General features: G+C 32.7%; 4 protein-coding genes across 5 annotated transcripts; 1 reads left to right on the top strand and 3 right to left on the bottom strand.

The window, feature by feature from the left end:
* Positions 1-3,596: 3,596 nt before the first annotated feature.
* Positions 3,597-5,336, top strand: WRKY46 (WRKY transcription factor 46). The gene is made up of 3 exons (NM_001354170.1): positions 3,597-4,146; positions 4,268-4,396; positions 4,510-5,336. Exons 1-3 carry the CDS (start codon positions 3,827-3,829, stop codon positions 5,138-5,140), a joined length of 1,080 nt encoding a protein of 359 aa, NP_001341099.1. The 5' UTR covers positions 3,597-3,826; the 3' UTR covers positions 5,141-5,336.
* A 2,128-nt stretch (positions 5,337-7,464) lies between these two features.
* Positions 7,465-8,457, bottom strand: LOC100779644 (uncharacterized). Its single transcript, XM_006584695.4, has one exon. The coding sequence runs from the start codon at positions 8,226-8,228 to the stop codon at positions 7,707-7,709; it is 522 nt and encodes a 173-aa protein (XP_006584758.1). The 5' UTR covers positions 8,229-8,457; the 3' UTR covers positions 7,465-7,706.
* Positions 8,458-15,615: 7,158 nt separating this feature from the next.
* LOC100783033 (high mobility group B protein 6) lies at positions 15,616-18,129 on the bottom strand. The gene is made up of 9 exons (XM_003530314.5): positions 17,663-18,129; positions 17,323-17,439; positions 16,943-17,214; positions 16,761-16,866; positions 16,600-16,665; positions 16,361-16,531; positions 16,172-16,272; positions 16,012-16,096; positions 15,616-15,923 (listed from the first exon to the last, which is right to left on the bottom strand). Exons 1-9 carry the CDS (start codon positions 18,047-18,049, stop codon positions 15,792-15,794), a joined length of 1,437 nt encoding a protein of 478 aa, XP_003530362.1. The 5' UTR covers positions 18,050-18,129; the 3' UTR covers positions 15,616-15,791.
* A 1,223-nt stretch (positions 18,130-19,352) lies between these two features.
* On the bottom strand, positions 19,353-22,757 carry LOC100779118 (protein trichome birefringence-like 23). Of its 2 annotated transcripts, XM_006584694.4 has the most exons (4): positions 21,418-22,757; positions 20,735-21,012; positions 20,486-20,521; positions 19,353-20,294 (listed from the first exon to the last, which is right to left on the bottom strand). In XM_006584694.4, exons 1-4 carry the CDS (start codon positions 21,770-21,772, stop codon positions 19,518-19,520), a joined length of 1,446 nt encoding a protein of 481 aa, XP_006584757.1. In that variant the 5' UTR covers positions 21,773-22,757; the 3' UTR covers positions 19,353-19,517. The 2 variants fall into 2 exon arrangements, with proteins under 2 accessions (XP_006584757.1, XP_040873834.1); XM_041017900.1 differs by lacking the exon at positions 20,486-20,521 and having other exon boundaries at positions 21,418-22,754.
* Positions 22,758-23,437: the final 680 nt, after the last annotated feature.

Below are 23,437 nucleotides of genomic sequence, written 5' to 3'. Positions count from 1 at the left end.
AGAAGCCGTTAAACATATCTTTCTGTTTTAGGCTTCTTATCACTTTGACATTGAAGCTAAGCCTCTTATTTGCTTGATCTTTCTTGTAAATAAATTTATATAAAAAAAATCGATTGTTGAAAAGCTAACAAAATTAAAGTAATTAATGTATGAGTCATGATATATGTTTACAACTCCATTGGTTATTTATCGACTATGGGTATGATTATTTTGCATTCTCTAACTGTGACACATGTTAATGTAAAATATTTTAGATTAATTTGATGATATGTTCTCATTAAGTTTGGGTGAACTCACGACGATATCTCTGGGCCAGAAGACAACAAAATCAGAAAATCAAAACATATTTTAAGTTGTTTTAGCTTTCTATTTTAAATTTTTACTATTCATGTTTTCCCTTACACTTTCACATTTTCCATCACTTCTATAGTCTAAAAATTAGTTTTTGAAAGTAATTTTATAAAATAATTTTTGAAAGCTAAAAGACAAACACAATAGTGTAGTCTAAAAATGTTAACTCTACCACAAAGCATATTTTTGGTTTCATATTTGGCTTTAAGGGAAACTTTCCCCTTTTTAGGAAAATATTTTGGAGTTTCCATTATGAATAAAATTGAAAGACCTAAGGATTTTCAGTACCTTGTAGATATAGTCAAAAGTAAAATTTCAACTTGGAAAGCTGTTGTCATTTGTTAGTTGTTGTATAACTAAATTTAGATCAGTTATTGAAGTTATCCCAATTCATTGTGTTCGAGTTTTGGTGGTTAAGTGGCTTGACCCTGATTGGGAAACCACTTTGGTTTGTGTGGTGTGGGTTTTGGTGGAATCATTGGAGCTGTGGCTATTAATTATGTCGATGCCCTTTGAAGAAGTCTGAAACCTTCTGCCCAAACGAGGCGTTCTGGCTTTTCTGTTGGCAGCTTTTGTGGCACTGAACGGAGGCCATGCTGATAAATTCAAGTGTGTGTGTTGCTTAGTTTGTTTCCAAGGTTTGAGACGAAAGCCCTTATATATAGGAAGACATTCATAAGACACGAGACTTACTACTTACTACCGTTCCATCAATCAACAAACTTGGAATCTCCTTTTTCTTAATGGAACCAAGAATATGTATATATCACTATTATCTTTGTATCATATTCTATAGTGTCATCACCTTCTTTTTTTATTTTTGGCATTTTTGCCCAGTGAATATATACCAAATTAATTTCGTTCAGAAGATCGTCAAAATAGACTAGAGTATTGAGATGAGCATCCATAATATATTTTAAAATTTTCTTTTTATTGTATTTTCTGATTCTTTATAAAAGGAAATGAATATTGGAATCTGCGTTTGCAACGAGGGAAATATCAAAATTGATGACACGATTTTTTTAATTATTGTTAGATTTTGCTTCCAATATATCTTTAGTTTGGTTGAAAATGTTGAAAAATAACTTTTGTGTTAAATAAAAAATTACAACGAAATTGCTTTTACAAAAAAATATATGAACATAAATAAGTTAATTTCAAAATAAAGTTTAACCAAAACCAATTTTTTAAAAATAATTTTATTCAAAATTATTTACAAATTCATCCAAACATGCACACACTTAATGAGTTGATATACTCAACTATAATTTATGAGATGGACGAGTCATGATGTAATTACTCTTATATTAATCATTCGATGTTGTTGGATAAGAATAAAATTAAGTTAAATCAAGTTAGATTATGATAAGTCTGATTTTCATTAAAAAGATGAAGTCTAAATCTAATCTACTTGTACAAACCTTTTTTTTTTACAGACTTAATCATACTTTTTAGAAAGTGGTTTTATATAATAAACAAGTTAAGCCAAATCAGAACATATGTAAATTAGACTGTCAACCTGTACCAAATTGTCTAATCTATTTCCACCTTAGTGTTTCTTTTTTCGTGATAGGTTTCCACCTTAGTGATAACTAGCATTATAAAGTTTCTTTCCTTTTTACATAATTGTGTATCACGATGATGGATCATGCATCTACAGCTACGTATATATTAAAGTGGAGAGTAGAGATCCCCGGCAGTTTCCAATGGCTCAAATTTTGATATGTGTACATAACTGCGGCTTTTATATTAAATAAAATTTTAGAAATAGCTGACGAAGATATCCTAACTCTTGTACTGACCCTATTATCCATCTTGATATAATATAAGTTTCTTCCTTCAAAATAAAAGTAAAGCCAAGGTGGAAAAGCAATGATGAGTTTGGCGGCTAAAATATCTCCTTTTATTCAAAGAAGACAATTATAATGAAGCATTCAAATGTTGACTTTTGGTAACACAAAGAAAGAAATAATGCATTGGCTATATATAAAAAAAGGCATTGGTGTGAAAACAGCAGTAAGTTTCGAAAATTTAACAATAAAATTAAATACCCAAAAAAAACTTGAAACGCAGTGCACTCGAACTAAATTATGTTAATCGTTCTCCGTTTAGTTGAAATTCATGCTAACTAATTATCCACCATGCTTTAAGCCTACTTACATGATAACAGAGATTTGGATCAGTCACCTCTGTTTTAGATTCTTGTCCAATTTTAAGATAAGAGCATAAATGATTTGAGTCATTTTTAAATTATTAGATATTGATTAATCAAATAGTTGTGTTTTTTTAATACAAAAACAAAAACCAAACTCTTTGGGAGAGCACTCAAAAGGGTTAACACAACTAAGAGAACTAGAGTACTGTATGTAAAGAGAAATCTCCCACTTCCTCCCTATATACTAGACTCCTTCTTACAGTGAATAATTCATATAAACAATTAATTTTCTCATCAAAGGTTACTCATTTTACCATTATTTATGTCAAATCGTATATAGCGAGAGTTTAATTTTGATACATAATCCGAATAAAAATTTACTCTATCTATTAATTAATGCTCATGATATAATTTTTTAAAGTAATTATAATACAAGTCAATGAGTTCAATAATAATACAATTAATTTTTTAAGAGAATAATAATACAGTTCATGAATAAATCAGAGTGCTTTATTTATTTATTGTGGTGTGTATATGTGTACTAACACACTTCTAAAGACAGTATTGTTTTAGTAGTATTTAAAAGAAATTAAATGTCAGTTAAAATAACTCATCCGTCAAATGTTGTTTTTCAGACTTAACTTTCCTCAGATATGAAGAGTGCAGAAGGCGACAACCCTCCAAGGTGAGAAACAGTAGAGAGCATGGAACTATCTATTTATTTTAAGTTGACTTGGCCACTTAGGCGAAGATGAACGAAGAAATTGGGTAGATGAAAAGAACAATGTCACGTAAGCAGTCTTCTATGTTTCTTGGTTTCTCTTTCTCTTAAGGGACCAAAGCGATCACGCGGAGTGAGGTTTGAAAATTCATTTGAAGCCTTCAAATTAAATGATGCCTCGCAGGATCATGGACCCTATCATTTGAAGTGGACTCGGTCAGCTTTCTTATTCATCACACTATTCACTCATCAAATACCGGTCTTAGCTGAAAAACTCGCACATCTCAGTCAAACTTGGACTTTCAACCCTCCAACACTAACTCCTCATTTGCCACCCTTTAAATACATGGCCTTCATTCAGCAAAAAACACACCTTACCTTTCACTAGCCTAATTCGCTCTCTTCTACCACAAACCACTCAATCCTAAGAAATCCATTTGAAATTTCAAGTCTCGTTCTGGCTAAGTCCATGTTCATTGTTTACTATACCTCACCACTCCAAGGTTCTCGTAATTTTCTTCAGCAGAAAACGAAACTATTGCTTCCAGAGAAGAGCATCATCTACGACCATTTTGGCAATATTATAAAACAAGACAAAAATGGAGAGTGACTTGAGCTGGGAGCGGAACACACTCATCAATGAGCTAATTCAGGGGATGGAGGTAGCAAGGAAGTTGAAGGCTGACTTGAAGTTGCCGTATTCAGTTGACACAAGAGATCTGCTTCTGCAGAGGATATTATCTTCTTACGAAAAGGCTCTACTGATTCTAAGATGCAGCAATGCATCAACTTCCGAGTTGCAGGGCATGAATCAAGCAACACCAACTTTGCTACCCGAGTCCCCATTATCTGTCCATGGAAGTCCTCTGCGCGAGGACGTTCATGGGGCCATCAAGGATCACCATAATTCAAAGAAAAGGTGAATATTACTGAACAGACTTGGTAGCTGTTTCCTGGCACATAAACATCAGCTATGTCTGGTAACTGGTTATACTATAGCTCCTAACTTGTATTTGTGTTTCTTTTTTAATTGCTTTCAGAAAGATAACGCCCAAATGGATGGATCGTGTAAGAGTGAGCTGTGAGAGTGGTCTTGAAGGACCACATGAAGATGGTTACAACTGGAGAAAATATGGTCAGAAAGACATCCTTGGAGCCAAATATCCCAGGTGAGAGAACTTCCCTCGGTCCTGCTTTAAAAAGAATTACAAGTTTTCTTAAGGATAAAATTGCCTTCACCTTGGCCAGCTTCTAATTAACGACTCATTGTGACAATTTGCAGAAGTTACTATAGGTGCACCTTCCGCAGCACTCAGGGCTGTTGGGCAACAAAGCAAGTGCAGAGATCAGATGAAGATCCCACAATGTTTGACATAACTTACAGAGGAAATCATACCTGTTCTCAGGGAAACAATGCCGTTCTGCCACCCAAGTCACCAGAAAAACATGAGAAACCAGCACACAGTCATAACATTGACATTCACCATGCACAGGCATCACAAGAAAGCCTTGCAAAGTTCAGAAGTATCTTGTCTGTCAACACAGATAATCTGGACAATGGAGATATGGCATATGCTTTCACTTTCCCTTCCACTTCATTTGGATGCATGAAACAAGACAACCACAGCTTGATTCCTTTGGCCCTGGAGAATGACTCCTTCTTAAGCGACCTATACCAAACACACCTGTTATCCCCAACAACACCAGAATCAAATTATTTCCCATCTCCAACTTTCCAGATGAATGAGTTTGATGGGATCTACAACAGGTCACATTCGAAATCCGATATCAATGAGATCATTTCCACCAACACATCAGCAACCAATTCTCCAATTCCTGATTTCAATTTCTCACTTGATCCGGTGGAAATTGATCCAAATTTCCCTTTCAATACCCCAGGATTTTTGTGCTGATTGCACTATAAATGGAATACTATAAGAATGTAGTCTTCATAAAACGGGACAATTTCAGACAGCAGTAGAATTGTAGAATAAAGAATGAGCAACTGCAGCACTTATGAACGTCCTTGTAGTCAATATCAGAATTGCAATTTTGGCTCCGTGTTAGCAATTAGCAGTATGCACTTTCAAATAAAATAGTTTCTGCAAATTTGCATTGGTACAACCTACAAGACACGTCTTTAGTAGAAGGGCATTAAAGGGAGCAGATAAAAAATTACACATCAAAATTGGATACGCTGGCCAAAACTCTGTAATTTCATTCCAATTGATGACTTAGTTACACAAATATCCATATTTATTTACAGCAGCCCCAGAGCCTGAAATGATACAAATATATAATGATAGTGACAAAGTGACAATAGAATGGCTTGTAACATGAAATCTGCATCCTAGGATTCTTGTTGTTGTTGTTCTACTCGTCCAAGACTGAGTTAGGAGTGGAAGCATTTTGATCTTGTGAATTTTGAGCTTTTCTGAGAGCCTCTCTGAGACCCAAGACAATGAACAAGTTAGTGAGAGTGAGGAGTGACTCAGCCCCACCACGTTGGACAAAGAAGTCCCATAATGCACCTTCGCTGTGTAACATAAAAACAAAAATCAAACATCCATCCATCTTCTTTAAATTTATCATCAAATTAAACATCATTTTCAACAAATTAACTCACCATAAATTCCAGCTGGTACTGTTTAATTGTACAAGGTTCAAAACACAGAAAATCAGCAACGTTTATAAGTTAAAGCAAGTGATAAAAATAAATGGAGCAAAGAGATAGAGAGAGTGACTAGTGGCTCCAACAAAGGCAACCAAAAGGAGAAGCCGAAGATGGTGAGGTTTGGAGCAGTCTTGGACTTGGTAATGAAGTACAAGAATCCCATGTAGGGAAACAAGGAAAAGGCGAAGAGCTGAGGAGCGATGCTCTGGGAGTCAATGATGATGCAGAAATCTTGTTGTTGGAGGGACACGAGGGGAAGGCTTGTTCACTCAAACTCAACTCTCTTCTATTCTATCTCATCATCTCTTGCTTCTGCTTGATGCATGCAACATTGGGACCGTTCAACTTCCAAACGGGCTGGCCCATTTACTAACTGCTCTATTGGGCTATCCTTCATTTGAAAAAGGTTACAATTATTTAGAATGCTGGTTGATTAGATTACATGCTGCAAATCTAAAATATTATAATTACTAATTTGCTTACAATATAAATATTGATTTAGAAAGTTGCTTAAATATAAATTAATCAAATAAATCATTATTTTAGTTTTTTAATTAAATAAAATGTAAACTAACGGGGCAATCAAAATACTACTCCAAATCCGGAAACTACATTAAATATTGGCAGTTTTCGAGTTTTGTTTGACTTGTTGTAAATTAACTCACATTTGAATATTTGATTCAACCTACAACAAGATGGACCGGACTCCCTTGATTGGCACACCTTATCTTTCTTCATAAAATTAGCATGCATGTGCTATTGCTTTCTGGGTCCAGTTTTTATAATTGTTAAGGGTCCCATTGACAAAGCCACAAGGGCCCATGCTGCACATTGATTTTCATCTTTTTCGGGTTTAAATGTAAAATCCGATATTGCTTGCATATTTCAATAATGTAATTCATTCACGAACACATTTAAAAAAGATTTTGTGAAAAGTAATAACACACCTTTTTAGTTTACTTTTTTTAGAAAAAATATGTTTTTTTTTTCCTCCCTAAACTCTTAACCAAACTTGATTTTGGTTCATATACTTTCAAATTGATAAATTTAATTCTCAAACTTTTAAAAATATATGAATTTTGCCCTTTTTCCAGCCCTGAAAATTTTGTCTCTCTTTCTCTTTTTTTGATGCCTAGTCTCTCTTTCTCTTTCTTTTAGGTTTTACCTACATACATTGCAAAATGGGATATACATTTAAAATATTTCATAAATAAATTAATAACACAGTTCATTCTTAATTTAATAAAAACATCTAAGAAGATAATGCATTCTTTAATAAAACATATACTAATCAGTAATCAGTATAAAAAAATTCTATTTGCGGCAGGTTTGCTTTCAGCTAATACCATTCGTACGAAAATCATAAATTCAATTTCTTAACACTAACTATTGCCATTATAAAAATATGAAGATTACTCTCTCAAATCAACTACCTTTAGGAAAAAAAAAAACAAAATGACAAACTAACAACTTTTTGATTTTGAATTCTTTTGCAGGCGCATGTGTATAAACACTTAATAAACGCGTCTCCTAGGTAGTTGACTTCGAATCCTAATTATAGTGTACGCTTATAAATCTTTTTCGCTTTTATTAATAATAATGATAATTCACATAAACGTCCAAGTTGTACGCGATCCCAGGATTCAACGCTGCCTTGTAAAATAAAAGTTAAACAATTACATCGTGAATCATCCAATTTGAAACTTATAACAAAAGCATAAACCAACTATACACATACGCTAATTTCTACGTTATGACAGTGAAATAATAATAATTATCATCATCTAAAGACTGAGGCAATTGTGTTAAGCACACGAAATACCGATAGCAGTGGTGGCCATAAACCGCTCCGACGACGACTTTCTGACGAAGGAAGTGATATCCGGCGAAAGCACACCCACCTCAAACTCTGGAAGTTCGGGAATTGTGGAGAGAACCGGTTCAGATTTATCATAAACAACGTATAAACGGTCATTGGCATATTTCTCTGCCACTTGGAAAGTACTAATATTGTTACTAGTAGTATTACGGGTGCTAGAAATCCTTAATTTGTTGCTGGACTTGAAAACAAATCGAAGGAGTTTCTGGAAGGTTCGAGAGATCTTGAAAGACTTGTTGTTGTTGGACATGGGTGGCTGTGGCTGTGATTGTAGTGATGAGAGACAACGTTCGGGTAAATGAGACATGGAAAGGGTTCTTCTATTGCTCGGGGAATTCGCTATTGCCGTGTTTAATTGGCGTTTGAAGGAGTTGAGCTCGTAGGAATCATAAAGGGTGCTGCCACAATCCCAAACTTGGCTAAGCTTTTCTTCTCTCGATTTCTCCATGTTGTGGAGATCAAAGGTTACGTTGTGAAGATATTAATATAGCAGTGTTTTCTTAATTTTCGTGAGTGTTGTGTTGGATTCTACGTAGTATATAGGAGGAGGTTTGAGAGGGATGGATAGAAGATATAGATGAGTAAATAGAGAAGAGGGTTTAGAGAGAGTGACGTTTGACCACTTTTATGTGATGGTTGGTGAAGGATCAAACGCGGTTGTGACATGGAAAGAGTGGGTTTCGCGGATATTGACCCCATTACCATTAAATCCGTGAGGATACTTTTTATTTTATTTTTTTCAATTTCACTGTTACCTGCTCTACATTGGGCAATAATCATATATTAAACTACAGGTAAGCTTCTATTCTAGAAAAGTTAAAAAAAAAAAAACGATGGCGTAATAGTTAAGTGGATTGAAATCAATTAATAATAGAGATATGAATAAATGAGAATGTAGTGGGACAGCGGGACGTGGAATAAAAGCGGCCCCTTGAAAATCTTGAATCATGTCATATCGCATTCACACGTTCTAGTACATACTTGGCTATAAGTGCCATGATATTCAACCATGGATTAATTAATGGAATGAGTTAACTTAATCCACCAGTTAATTAAATTAATACTCAATTATAAAAATAAATAAATAAATAAATAATCGTGTGGACGCGGTTGTCTTGCTAATATATAAAACCTCGACAAATTTAAGTATTTGCGTTTCCCATAGTTATATTTCTTTTGTTCGTTGTTTTGAAACACAACCTGTTCGACACCTGTGTGATAATTGCTTCGAACTGTTTGCTAAAATTAGTTTGTCTCTGAATGCATTAAAATTAATATATAAATATTAATAATTTAGTTTCCTTAAAATTAATACGTTGCATAACTTTTTGGATCTTTCATTGAATTATTTAGTTTTGATCAACTAAAAATGCATAAAATTAATATAGAAACTTTAACTAATAACCGTTTCATGCTCTCACTTAATTTTAATTAAATCTTTTGACTTGCAAAAAAAACTAATAACCGTTCTACTTTTTTTTAATTAAGATTACCAGCAGTTTTGTGGAATTGAAACCTGAAATGTACAGGTTAACGACTTAAGAAGCTAGAATACGCAATAACCTAAAACCATGTGGAAAGATATGCAAAACGCAGTTATGAGTTTCCAGGTGTACACATTCGCACTTTTCGGATAGAGACAGTTGGAAGTGGCTGATCTACTCGTGATAAATATGCCATGCATGGAAAAGTATATATATATATATATGGGTAATCTGGACAACTGTGAAATTGGAATTTTAATAGGAAGTTTGACTAGGGATTAGATAAGTTTGTATAATATAAGACAAAACAAGATCCACGACAAGAATTAACTATTGGATATTATATGTTAATTAAAAGAATGTCACCACGATTTAAATTTTATTTATTAAATTGATTTTTCAGATTTTAACGACTTAAAATACTACTGTGTGCATGTATAACCGGCAATTTTATTTTATTTTTATTAAATGAGAATGTAAAACAAGCAAAATTAAACTTGTGAAAAAAGTATATTTATATAGGTTTTTTTAATACTATCATTCAATTACAAATAATTATATATGACAAGCTTGTTCTAATTTAGTTTTAATTTTTTATTTAAGCCTTAAACATATTTTTTTCCATTTTAATTGAGGTAACATTAATTAAAGTTTGTAATCACAACATAATTAGAAATATAATCCATTAAGGTTGGCTAATAATAAAGAATTGAAATAAGAGTTTAATTTCTATTCACTGTAAAATAATTTTACAGTCATCCATTAATTATAATCATCGTTTGGATTATTTTTTTAAAAATTAATAAATTTATCTTACATAATGAGTGATCATGTAATTCTTATTATTTATTGCATAACCTTTTACTCTTGAAATAATATATTGACATAATATCTTAAATTCAAAATGTTTTATCCTAAACGTTTCACAATATATTCAAACTAAAATCCCTAATGGCTGTCTACAGCCTGGTGTAATGGTTTGCTTGTTGCAATACCATTATCGGTCCCAGGTTCGAGACGTGACAGTCCCTTTGCTCTAACCAACCATCAACATCATAAACTAAAATCCCCAATGAAGATTCAAGTTCAACTTTAGTTTATTTTAAACGAGAAAGTATGATTTTACACTAGACGAAGGTATGACATGTAGAAACCAGAAGTAACCCAACGCAGACTTTACTGGACCTGATATTATTTGAAACTGTTTAAAGCCCATTAATACCATAACATAATAATAATCATGTGGAGAAAAAAATTAATTTAAAAGAAAAAAAATAATATATTTTTTATGGAGACCACATTACATGGCTGTAAGACTTTTTTAGAGTATTTAATGTAATTATATACTTAAAACTTTAATTTGATATCATAAGTTAAATTAAAAAAGAACATTCGTTAGTTGATTCACAGATTATGATAATAGAATAGTCATGATTGTTATAATAAAGATGTAATAAGTAATAAAATATATGCTTTTTATAGTGCCTTTTTTTTATCAAACATTTAAATTTAAGTTGCTTATGAGCATTATTGCTGACTTTATTTTATGGTGTCAGTGTATCATGGCCCTCTATATATGTGAGGAGGAGGATAGGATTTTCACTTATTTCAATCAAATAGATTATTAGCGGGTGAATGTTAAGCATAATAGGATAAATATAAACATGTAGGGCATGCGTCAGTTTTTGTTATTGATAGTTAACTGGTGGGAATAGAGAGAGTGTGAGAGTACACATGTAATTCTCTTTGAAGCCTTGTCTATTTCTACAATCACTTTGATTTAGAACCGACGTAAAAGAGAATATTAATACAATTATTTTTCTTAAAAGTTGTGGCAAAATGTCCAGGTATAAGTGAGAGAAACTCTTGTTCACTCTAGCAATTCAAGCTTTGAAATGTGCTAAAAAAAACATTTGAGTTCACTCTTGTTCACCCACCACAACTCAATTCTTTAATGAATAACTTGTATTCACTGCTTCTTATTGTTTCTTTTTTGTTATTATAATTTCCAAAGAGTAAAGCAAATTAAATAAATCAATTTGTAGTTTATATTTTAGAAGAAGAAATTATAATTCTTGTACCATTAATTAATAGAAATCACAAAGGATGATATAAATAGGCGGGGTTAGTTGGAGATTCTCTAATCAATCTGATTATAATTCAAACTAGTAGATAAAGAAAAAAAAAAGTGAGATAAACAATGATTTATGAAGTTATGAATACCTTTTTCCCTCTTTGGGGTATATCTTTATCAACTATCATAAATCGTTGGGATTTTCATGAATGTTATTTCTTCAACTCTATCAAAGTTTTTGCTATACTACATTGTTTTGGGATTCCTATACCTAAAAGTACTAGATTTTTTTTGTTTGTGGTGTTGGTGATTGAACTTTCTTGTAATTTCTATTAAACAAATTTGGCATACATTTTAATTTCTTGTTACTTCTTTCGTTCAGGTCCAAAGAAGGAAATGTCGTACTTTGTTACAGGTATTACATTTTATATTTCACTCTTGTCTCTTTTGACATTTTTCTTCGACAAAAGACATGATAATCAGTCTGCTCTATCTGTTTTGATCAATTTTGTTTATAAAAATAGTACAGGTATTATAATAATAAGTTGCACAAAACGGAAGGTAATGTAAATATTGTTCTTGATCTTTCTCTTGTTTATTAATGTTTAATTTTTTTCCTACTTGGTGAATTAACTAATGCGTTTCGAAGACACATTAGTTACTAATACAGGATAACACATGTTAGAATATTTACATTTATATTTATATTAAAATATTAGCATTGATGTTAGAAAATTTACATTTATATTTATATTAAAATATTAGCATTGATGTTAAATATTAATAATATATAAAACTAATTGATTGTAGCAGTTTGTCATACTAGCTGGGATCTTCTTAATTTGTACGTAGCTAACAGGCTCTTGATTTGTTTGAGTTTTGTTAACTTCTGAATATTAGTGTATGCTAATTAGCAGGGTCTATTAGCCATGCATAAGCTTGATTTTCCACTTTATTACTGAATTCAAAATTTCTTATGCTTTATGTCAAATTTAGTTGATGTCATTATAATTTTTATTTTGTCCATGATGTCATTACACATATTTAGGTATAGAAATTTTTCCACATATGTGATACCTATATAAGCGTGATCTCATTAGAATTTATATATGTACAAATTTGTGAAACAAAATTCGTTTATAATTTTATACTTGTGATTATAACTTTTCTAAAACAGTTCTTCAAAAATCATATTAGTAAGTAAATATTTTAAGATACTTTTTTGAAAAATCACCTAAAAAATATATTTTTTAAGAAAGTTTTGAAATTATTGTGAAAAAATTTAACTGCCCACAATAATAATTTTAAAGACATTCAAAATTATTGTAAAAGACATATAATAATTATTTTTAAAAGTCAATTTTATAACAATGAAAATTTCAATATGATCCAAAAGATAAATATCTTACCAAACAATATGAGGATTGGTGCACAAATATGGGCCACATATAATTTGTGAGCATAAGTTATCAAAGTAAATTAGGCAGATAAAGCCCGAAATTTCTGCGCCAAATAAAAAAGAAAAAGAAAAAGCCCTCAGAAAATACTAAATAGATAGAAGCAAGCTCAATTCCAAGGTAGTTGGTTTGAAAATATATATTGTTTTCAAAAAATAAATAATATAAAAAGATTTGATTAAACTTTTGGGTGCTGTTATAGTTTATATCGACTTCAGTCTCTAAATGATTTTTTATTTAAATTTAGTTTCTTAGTTTTTCTTATTATATTTAAGTTTTTTAATTTTCAATTATTACAGTTATTTCTCTCTTCTTTTTTTTATTTTATAAAACAGTTATTCTCTCATAGCATCTCCAATAGGGGTCTTTCATAAGTGGCTTAAAATTAAGCAATGTTACTTAATAAATTTTTACTATTGAAGAATATGACTTGATAATGTGTTACTCAAGTGAGTTATTTATATAAATAAGTGTTGCTTAATTCATTTGGAGTAAATTTTTTTGTAAAATTTTTAAATTTGTGACATTGTAAGACTCATAAATTTTAGACTAACAAATCATTTAAGTAATCATGTAGATGCTATTAAAACTATTAATTTTTCATAAACAAATTTATTTAACACTAGTATTTTTGCTCTCGTACATTACATGCGTCAAATCCAACTTATAGTTGTAATTGTTTATCATAAAAAGTGAAAATTATCCATATCATATAAAGTAAATATATATTAAATGGTTTCAATAAAATTTAATGTTTATTTAAATAATTTAAATCAGTATACGAGTTAAAATAGATAAATTTATATATAATGAAAAAAGATAAGAATAATTTATCATAAGAAATTAGAGAAAATAAAAAAAACCACTAGGGTTGACCTAGTGGTCAGGATTTAGAGGAGTATGTATGATTTTAGGTTAAAAGTTCAGACCATTAAAAAAAAAGAAATAAGAGAAAATCAAGTAAGATTGAAAAATAGAGTAGGAAATTAATTTAAATTAGAAAAGAGATGAGGAAATCAAGAAAGACATATAAGAAAGAAGAAGAGAAATCTGATAAAAAGAAAATTTTCAAAACGAAAAGGTGTAATTAACCTTTTATACATAAAACTATCAATTAAAATATCATATTTCACACAAAATTACAAGTTTTTTTAAAAAAATTATCGATCTATGAAACTTTAATCTCACTTGCTATAAAATCTTTCACATTTACTCACATTTGCAGATTTGCTTGCTACCTTTGAACCTTTAAAATCATTTTGCATTCCGAATTTGTCACAAGCCTCTAATTATTTAAATAAAAAAATCTAAGAAATTTTCATAAAAAAAGAAGAAGAAGAATTGAACAAGAGAGTTAATGAAGAACGAGAAACGCTCCATAAAAGCTAAGGAAAAGGAGAGACATACAATTTAAGTGGAACTGAAAATAGGAAATTTAAAAAGCAAGAAAATATTCTTGTTTGTGCGGTGACACAAAGCAAGTAAAGAACGTAATCACACTTTGGACACGAGGAAGTAAGAGTAGAAGGTGACGACATGACCCTTAACGCGTACGGCAGGGTTAGTATCGTTGGTCCAACAATTGCGGTGGTTAAGTGATATATCATATGTTTCATGTTTCATGTTTCATGTTACGTAATTAAGACATGCAGCATCTGATTACCTTTGAATTCCACAATGAAGCAACTCCTCAAACAACTACTGGCTACTCATAAGCCTAAAAGATAAATCAAGGAGATCAAAGTTGTTCCGGATTTAGGCCTCTGGCTAGGCCCAGCCCAATAGATCTCAGCTGGGATGCTCTAACACATGTCTCACCAGTTTGACCTAAAAAAAAAAAAAAAAGAAAAAAGGTCGCCATAAAAGCCAATTAAGGCACTGTATTGATTACATTTATGAGGTAACACTGTATTTATTAGGCTCCGTCGTCGTCTATCATTATCACAAAATGAGTTGCGTTGACAAAAGTATTCCACGTGGGTGGTCAGAGAGCAAAGAACAAGTAATTAATGCTAATTAGTTTTAAAGAGGATGCAGGAATATAGTCTTGTATGAGTTTATAATAAAATATAAGAAACAAGTAATTAATGCTAATTAGTTTTAAAGAGGATGCAGGAATATAGTCTTGTATGAGTTTATAATAAAATATAAGAAACAGATGTTGCTAGTATTCCATTGTCGTTTTCTTCCCTCCTCCTTTTCAATACGTGAAATGATATTCTTCTTCTCGCAATATTTTTTATTGTTATTTATAATCATTTTTTCTTTGTCATCTATCCAAACATAATTTTAATGTCTGTAAAAAAAATGTTTAATGTGTACAATAGATGGGTTTGTAAACACATTATAACCATCTTGAACAAAAAAAAAATCACATTTAAATCACTTTTGCCTTTTAATAAACTAGAACAACAATAAATCCTGAGTTATATAATCCCATATATATATATGTCAGAAAGTCATTTTTAAAAAAAAACTAACATGATTTAACTCTCGTCTTGTAATATTTTTCATTTTGTTATTTAGTTTTTTTTTTAATGTGCCCACCATATCAATTTGTCTATCTTGTTTTCTGTTGTACATCTATCCTTTAATTAATTTTGATTATGAAAAAAAAAACTCATCTTTTTAGAAAATTATACTCTCATAATGTTCTTTCTTCTCCTAAGTAATAAAATTTATATACTCTCTTTTCCTGAAAAATTCAAATATATTTTATTTTTTAAAACCAGAGAGATGCCACAGGGACCCCCCCTGTTAGTTAACAAATGAAAATGAAAAAAAAAAAAAAAAATCAGGCATTGAACAACACGAAGGAGATAAGACTAAAAAAAATGGCCAAATTCAAGATTAATAAAAACTGCATGAAGAGAATTTGCGTAAAAAATTACAACTACATGAAAGCCATTAATGAGGACTAAATTTTGAAGATAGCATATTCAATATAATTTTGAACATGCGCACAAGGGGTTTTTTTCTTCCTTTTCAATTAATTATTATTCGGTTTTCTGCTCCTGGCATGCAGTTGCAGCAAGGGATTTGTTGTATTCCTCCAATTCCTTCTTGTATGCATCCATTGCTTTTGATGCTTGGCCATTCCAGAATTGTCTATCTTCCTCGCTCAGTTCCTAATAGCCAAATTGCATCACACAAGTTAAAGATGAAATATGGTTGAATTAAGCAAAACAACAAGTTAAAGATGCAACCAACACTAACCTTCCACTTCAATGAAACAAGTGCATTAAGGGTTGAGGTGCTGATTCCTGGTCGCTCCTCCTGTAAAGTTTTCCTTGCTTCTTTGCTGCACGGAATAAAGCTTTGACTTGTTAGATTGTCACTATACTTCCAATTTCATGTTACTTAATTTGAAATTCACCTGAATAAGATGAATGAGGATGCAGGCTTCTTAGGCCTGTTTGGATCAGAATTCTTGTCATCCTTGTTCTGTTTCTTCTTCTGGCGGTTCTGTTTTGTTTTCTGCAACATTGCTTGGGTGGATTAGCATCAACTAAAGTACTGGAATGTAAAACAAAAGGACTAGAACAATTGATAGAGAAGAAAAAACCTTGATTATATTTTCAGTTTTCTCCTTCTTCTTAAGCAGTTGCAATGCTTCTTGTTTTTGAAGTTTCATCTGCTCCTCCTCTTCCTTCATGAAATGGGCAGCCTCCTCATCTTTCTTCTGTTTATAAGCCTCCATTTCTAGGGCATATTGCTCCTTATTTTTCTTTGCCATCTGAGAGTTACATAATAAGTTATGCCTCTAAATGACTCAATGATAATTGATAGACCAAAGAAGCATACCTCTTCATAGGGTCTTTTTTGTTCTTCTGTCATGTTTTTCCACTCTTCGGATGTGATTTTTGGAACCTGAATTTAAACAATCAACCCTTTATATGTGTTCTTCAATCATGATTAATGAACTCTAAGATCACAATTCACAAACAAGGGTGGCACGCAATTACCTCCAAGAAATTCTTGTTCTCGGCAGCAAGAGCTGCTCGCCTATCATTAGTGAACAAGAAATAAGCTGACATGGGGTGCTTTGGTTTCAATGGATCCTTCTCTTTCCTGTGAACATGTATAAAAAACATCAATAACCACACAAGAAAGAAGAATGGTCCAAAGGGAGGTATATGTAACTTACTTGTTCTTCTTGCCATCTTTTTCTGCCTCTTGTTTGAATTGCATGTACTGTTCAAGCAATTCCATCGCAGTCCTCTGCTTCTGCTCGTCTTCCAACAACCTCATTGCCTCAGTTTCACGTTTTTCCTTTGCAATCACCTGCAAATAAGCTTCTTTCTCCGCATGGTATATCCCCTCATAAGGCTTCTTCTCTTCTGCACTAACAGTCTTCCATTTAGCACCTAGCATGGTTGAAATTTCCTTAAATTCAGCCTCTGGGTTCGCTTTCTTGATCTGCACCAAGCCATCAATACATAAAAAACATTGAGCTTAAACCAACAAAATAAAGAGAGAAAATAAGAAAAATTGAATGAATTATCCCAAATGATTTCCTGTTTTTACCTCATTCCATTGGTCTTTCATCCACAAAATGTAAGGTGGAGAAGGCCGTTTCTTCTCAGAGCACCCCTTCTTCTTCTTATCCTTCTTTTCTTCATTATCTTTCAACACAGGCAAATTCTACCAAAAAAAAGAGAGAGAAAGAAACACCCACATAAATAAAAATAAAAGCACAAGAAAATGATTAAAAGAAAAGATTTTAAAAAACAGTAAACAATCACAATTTGGGTCAAGGGTTTTTGGGATCTCTGCGACCATAGGCCCCAATTGCCTATTTTCCACAATATCAAAGATCGCGATGATAAAACTGAAAAGATCCATAAGCTAGATGAAGTGAACTCACCATGGTAGGTTTAAACTCCTTCAACTTCTGCAATTTTTTGAGCTCGGTCTGAAGCTTCTCTTGCTCCCGGCCACGGTTTTCAAGCTCTTCTTCCTTCAGCTTGAGAGCCTCGTCCTTGACCTTCAAGAGCTCTTCGGTCTTCTCCTTCTCGAGGCGCATCTGCTGCAGCATTTCCTGCATCTCCAGCAATTCTTTTTCGAAAGATTGCTGCTTCTTTGAATCTTGTTTTTTCTTTGAGGGAACAACTTGTGCCGCCTTTTCGGATGATGGCGAAATTGGTGTGGCTATGATGATGTTAGCATCGTTCGTTGATGGGGTTTTCTCCTTCAGGGCCCTTCTGCCCCTTCCCCTCTTTGTGGGTACTTCAGCAACAACTGTGCCACCCATCGATGAAACAAGAGAGAGAGAGAGAGAATAACGGAATTCTATTTCAGAAATGAATTAGAACAGTGAGTCAGTGTGTATTTGTTTGTGTATAAAAGAGGAGCCTTTTATAGGAGATTGGAGCAACGGTCGGATTTTTTAAATTTGAAAGAGGGAGGGGTGCGTGCGACTCTTGGCTTCTTTTATTATTTGACCGTTGGTGAGACTGAGAAGAGATACACGATCATTTTTTTTACCATGTACAGGCGATTTTGAATTTCTGAAGATCCACAGAATTACTAGTAAGCATTAACGGGTAATTTTGAACCATTATGGAAAATAATAATAATAATAATATTGCTTAAATATATTTATGGTTAATGTAATATACTACTTTTATGTTTTGTTTCATATAAAATTATTTATTTAAAATAGTTCTTGTAAAATTTATTTCTTTTATTTTAGCCCTTGTTATTTTATTATAAAATATTTTTTCTTAAAGTAGGAAAAATAAAATTTATAAGGATCATTTGAAAAAAATATAAGCCTAATAAAAATATATATATTACATAATCAAAAGTATATTTAAGCCTAATAATAATAATAAAAATGAAAAACTAATTACTGTTTGGTTTTGAAATGAATGGGCTGTTAACGAAAAAAAAACAAAGGGAATTTCTTTGCTACACAAATTAGTAGTCATTAAAATAAATCACATCTTCTTTTTTATCTTAAGCAAATTTTATCTTATTTGATATATTATTTCATAAATACTCTTCATTTAATTAAAGTTGTGTTTCCAATCATCCTTTTCTATTTTTAATATAAGTTACGATGAAGGATTATTAAGAAATATAAATATTTCTTAAATGAGATTAACGTCATTAAATAGTATTAACTAACTTTTTAATAACCATAAAAATATTCGGTATAAAAACATAAACATATTTTTTCTTATAATCGAGAGTCGAGACGGAAGCATGCCACTTTGATTGAAATTTTCACATTTAATGTAAAAACTCAAATAGCTTTTTTAATTTTATGTTCCTTGCATATGTTTTCAGTTTGAGGTCACATCTATGGCTCTTTCCTTATTTTTAAGAGTATATTATATGAGGATTGAATCCAAATATTTTTCCATAAATTCAGTGTGTCAACTGCTTTACACTTAAATGCTAAACCGATGTCATCAAATAAATAAATAAATGATCAACGGCTCAAGTCTCAAGCAGTCGTTCGTGTAGTAAAAAAAAACAATTGCACACGCAATACGCCAGCCAACATAAAATTCCACCAACTGAACTCGTCTCTCGAGGATAACTTATTATTTATTGAAGAAAAAATACTTATACATTCAATTTATTTGCCTCCAATTTCCATTGTCCTTCTGTATGAATATGAATGTCAAGAATCACACACAGTATATAGAGTAACAATGCACTCAATATTCACAACTGTATGGAGCATTTAACTGATTACAGTATCTTTTTTCTTACTCATTGACAATCATATCCATTATTATATCATTCCAAGAGTCAATAGGCCCAGGTAAGCACCAATGCAAACAATCATTCTGTACTTTAGAAGCATTTTGGTCCTCTTCAAATGGATGAAATTGCCTGTATGGACCAGGATGCCCATCAGGTCTCAATAGTGAAAGTGGAGCAATATCCACAAGCTTCAAATTCACCCCATTTTTTGAAGCTTCAGAAGCTGCCTTTCCAACCTCATCTAACTCAACGTCACGGAGCATCTTGCTCAAATATTTCATTTCCATCTCACCTTCTTTAATTGGTGCCGTTCTATTGCAAGTTCCCCCATTAAACCACTCCATATTTTCAAAATGATCAGGTGTGAATGTCCGGAAAAAAATCACCCCTTTGTGATTTGAAGACACTATGAAGTTCATCACTAATTTCAAGGCTTTCCGATAAGCCAGGTTAAACCCCAGCTCTGTCAGGTTCCTCTTAGGACAGAAGTGGCAGCCCAATATGGTGTCATTCTCATAGTAGATTGCAGATTTGAGAAACCATTTCCCAGTTGAAAAAATAATGTAATCAAAGTCAAGGTACTGATCAGTCCATTTACTATCCAGTTTGTCGAGATGTAGCTCAACATTAGAACTTGAAACACCATTTTCGTCTTCAAAAATAGCAGCTTCCACAAGGAATGGTGACCAAATAAGTGACATACTGAAGTTGTATGAGGGAAAACGCCAGCTTTTGCACCTGTTTTCCTTGTTATAGTAGAATAAGACAGGTTGTTCCACCTGAAGGACAAAAGAGTTCAAGTGAATCACTCCTCTTCCAATGGTTCCTGAGAGTAATTGATAAACATATAACTAACTACCAAGTACTTTGGCCTATTCTATTATTTGTTTACACAAACAAGTGCAGCTAAATAAAAGCTTTCTCACTTGAACAGCTACATGATTTTATTGTTCAAAGTAAATACACCAACCTCCAACATTTGGCATTGGAACCAAGAAAGCAAGATCTGCTCCAACACATAATCAGCAAGAAAACATAAGTACAAAATGGCAACTTCTCTGAACCTCATACAAACATTCACAAAGATCAGACAAAAAGGGAAGCAACACTTGTGCCTAACGACTGACTTTCTCCATCATGGAATAAAGAAAACAATAACAAACTTTTCAAGTCAGTAGTAAGCAGAACCATTCATTGTGTGTGAAGACTGAAGACATACCTTGGCAAGAATGCAGAGCAGCGATTGCACATGGTTGAGTGAAATGGAATCACCAACAAGTGCCCAGGCTCTGTTCCACATCATGTTGAGAAACCTTTCTGGATCAAACTGAGGCAAATCACAATCTCTTGGAGCCCACCTCCAATACAGAAACTCTGTATCAGGCCTCCCATTCTTCAAGCAATTTTGATGAGATACAATGAGGTCACAGCTTTCATTAGTGTAAGCCGGACCCGAAGGGTTCGGGACCCAATCCCCACTAAAGTAATCACATTTCTCTGCATTCAATTAAGTTCAAATTAGAACCTTACATTCACATCCCTAACCCACAATACAATTAATTTACGTAGAATTTAACTAAAATGTACATTTTCATATAATTTTTTGTTACAAACCACATGTCAATTGATTCATGCACTCAGTGGTACAATTTAATCTGATTATAAATTGATGTAATAATTATTTTAAAAGATATATCAAAATTCTAATTAGCTGATATTAGGCTCCAAGTACAAAAACTCAAACTCATCTATGTAACATACATAACCATTCAGCTACATACAGTACTACAACCTATGTTGAGAAACAAAATCCACAACAGCATTGCAGGATTGCAGAGCCAAATGCATGTGCATATATTTTTGTTGTATAAAGGGGTTAAAAGGTAAGAACCCAACACTCACTTGAGTCTGTGGGAGATAGTTGATCTTCAGTTTCGGGAGCATGTTCCAGAATAGTTGGGGTTTCTGGAACAGGTAGTAGTTCGGGAGCATGTTCCAGAATAGTTGGGTGTTGTGGAACAGGTAGTAGTTCGGGAACATGTTCTAGAACAGTTGAAGTCTGAGGTGGGTTTTGAGGTTCTGGTAATGTCACTTTCTCAGGAAATGGGGATTCCAAAACTGGGGAAATCAGGGGGGACAGGGAGTGATAGAAGAGGATGCAGAAAGCGAGGCCTAGGAAGAAGATTGTGAGAAGCGACTTGAGAAAGAAATTTTTGTGGTTGAAGGGAAACTTTTGCTTCAAATAATCCATCCTCATTTTCTTTGTTTTTGGTTGGTTCTGTATCTGGCTCAGTGCTTGGACAAACACAAGTCAGAAATACTGAGCATGGAACGGGGTTGTTGAGTCTTTTTGAGCAAAAAAATGAAGAAGCTAACAAGACGGGGTAAAGTGAAGTAGTCCATTGCTTCCTAGATCCGTGTGACCGACTGATTAATAGTTTGGATGACAGGACAAAATTCTCCACCAGTTATTTCACAGTGTTTAATTAAGAATTGAAGACCATTGTTTTTTAGCTTCAGATGCATATATAGGCTTTCATTTATTAATAACAATTTATTACTATTGATTTATCAAACTATTAATTATAGGCTTAATTACACTTTTGATTATTGGGATCGTGCAATTTTAGTCTGTCAGTTCCAATTGTGCCAATTGGATCCCCAAGTATCGCAAAAGTGCAATTTTAGTCCATTGGGTTCCAATTGCATCAATTGAGTCCTCCATGTATCGCAATTGCGTGCCATTTTAGCTCCCTCAGACATGTCAATGTCACTTCAACAAGTTCCAATTGACAGAGGAACAAAATGACACAATTGTGACACCTGAGAAACACAATGGGTACAATTGAAACCTGGGGAACTAAAATCAGACATTTCCAGCTTTTACCTAATTCCATTGGTCTTTCATCCACAAAATGTAAGGTAGAGCACCCTTTTTTCTTCTTATCCTTGTTTTGTTCATTCTCTTTTAACACAGGCAAATTCTACACAAAAAGAGAAGGAAACACAACCACACAATTGTGGACGCATGTCTAACTTGCTTGGACCTTTACGGATTTATCTTGTAAGGATGCACGAGCATTCCAAGGTGTTTTAGTTTACTTAGTTGTTAGAGTAAGAATCAACTGTTACTCCGCATTCATTAGCTCTTAAGCAACTGAACGTGATGCGAACGGAGCGTAGCATAGTCAGCAAGGTTCATAGGCCCCCAATTGCCCTCAACACAATTTAAAAGCATGATAAAAACAAAAACATCCATATGCAATATGAAGTGAACTCACCAATACCATGGTAGGTTTAAACTCCTGCAAATTTTGCAATTTTTTCAGCTCAGTCTGAAGATTCTCTTGCTCACGCCCACGGTTTTTGAGCTCTTCATCCTTTTGCTTGAGAACATCGTCTTCGGCCTTCAAGAGCACTTCAGTCTTCTCCTTCTCAAGACGCCGCATCTGCTGAAGCATTCCCTGCATCTCAAGCAATTTTTTTTTCGAAAGATTACTGCTTTTTGGAGTCTTCTTGTTTCTTTGACGGAACTTGTCCCTTATCAGATGAGGCTAAGATGTTGCCCTCGTTCGTTGATGGGGTTTTCTCCTGCTGCCCCTTCCCCTCTCTGGCTACTTCAGCACAACTGTGTCACCGGTTATGGTTATAATAATAAAAAAACGGTACATCACTGTTTAAGAGAGAAAAATAAAATAAAAACAAAGTTAATTTCTTCTCCAAAGAGTCAGAAATTGAGTAACAGTCATTCAAATACAGCGGGTGTTTAGATACAGACAAATCTTAATCAGTATTTTAAAAAAACACCTGTTAAAAAAATTAAAATATTTTTTTTATTAAGATACATAAAATTATCTTTTTTTCTGATTTTTTACCCTTTTTTTAACTTTTACACTAAAAAAAAAAACTTTATTCTTTCAAT

This window comes from Glycine max, chromosome 8, assembly GCF_000004515.6.
Source record: "Glycine max cultivar Williams 82 chromosome 8, Glycine_max_v4.0, whole genome shotgun sequence".
Classification (NCBI taxonomy): domain Eukaryota; kingdom Viridiplantae; phylum Streptophyta; class Magnoliopsida; order Fabales; family Fabaceae; genus Glycine; species Glycine max.
The sequence above is the reverse complement of the archived record's forward strand: the minus strand, read 5'-3'. Positions and strand labels throughout refer to the sequence as shown.

Bases quoted from the DNA above. Each gene is read 5' to 3' on its own strand.
- WRKY46 (NM_001354170.1), top strand. From the start codon at position 3,827: ATGGAGAGTGACTTGAGCTGGGAGCGGAACACACTCATCAATGAGCTA. The intron at 4,147-4,267 runs GTGAATATTACT...AATTGCTTTCAG, and splicing joins CACCATAATTCAAAGAAAAG to AAAGATAACGCCCAAATGGA. The intron at 4,397-4,509 runs GTGAGAGAACTT...GACAATTTGCAG, and splicing joins CTTGGAGCCAAATATCCCAG to AAGTTACTATAGGTGCACCT.
- LOC100779644 (XM_006584695.4), bottom strand. From the start codon at position 8,228: ATGGAGAAATCGAGAGAAGAAAAGCTTAGCCAAGTTTGGGATTGTGGC.
- LOC100783033 (XM_003530314.5), bottom strand. From the start codon at position 18,049: ATGGGTGGCACAGTTGTTGCTGAAGTACCCACAAAGAGGGGAAGGGGC. The intron at 16,666-16,760 runs GTAATTGCGTGC...GTTTAAATTCAG, and splicing joins AGAACAAGAATTTCTTGGAG to GTTCCAAAAATCACATCCGA. The intron at 15,924-16,011 runs GTTAGTGTTGGT...TTTGGCTATTAG, and splicing joins TTGTTTCATTGAAGTGGAAG to GAACTGAGCGAGGAAGATAG.
- LOC100779118 (XM_006584694.4), bottom strand. From the start codon at position 21,772: ATGAGGATGGATTATTTGAAGCAAAAGTTTCCCTTCAACCACAAAAAT. The intron at 21,013-21,417 runs GTGAGTGTTGGG...AATTGAATGCAG, and splicing joins ACTATCTCCCACAGACTCAA to AGAAATGTGATTACTTTAGT. The intron at 20,295-20,485 runs GTTGGTGTATTT...TTTGTCCTTCAG, and splicing joins TCCAATGCCAAATGTTGGAG to GTGGAACAACCTGTCTTATT.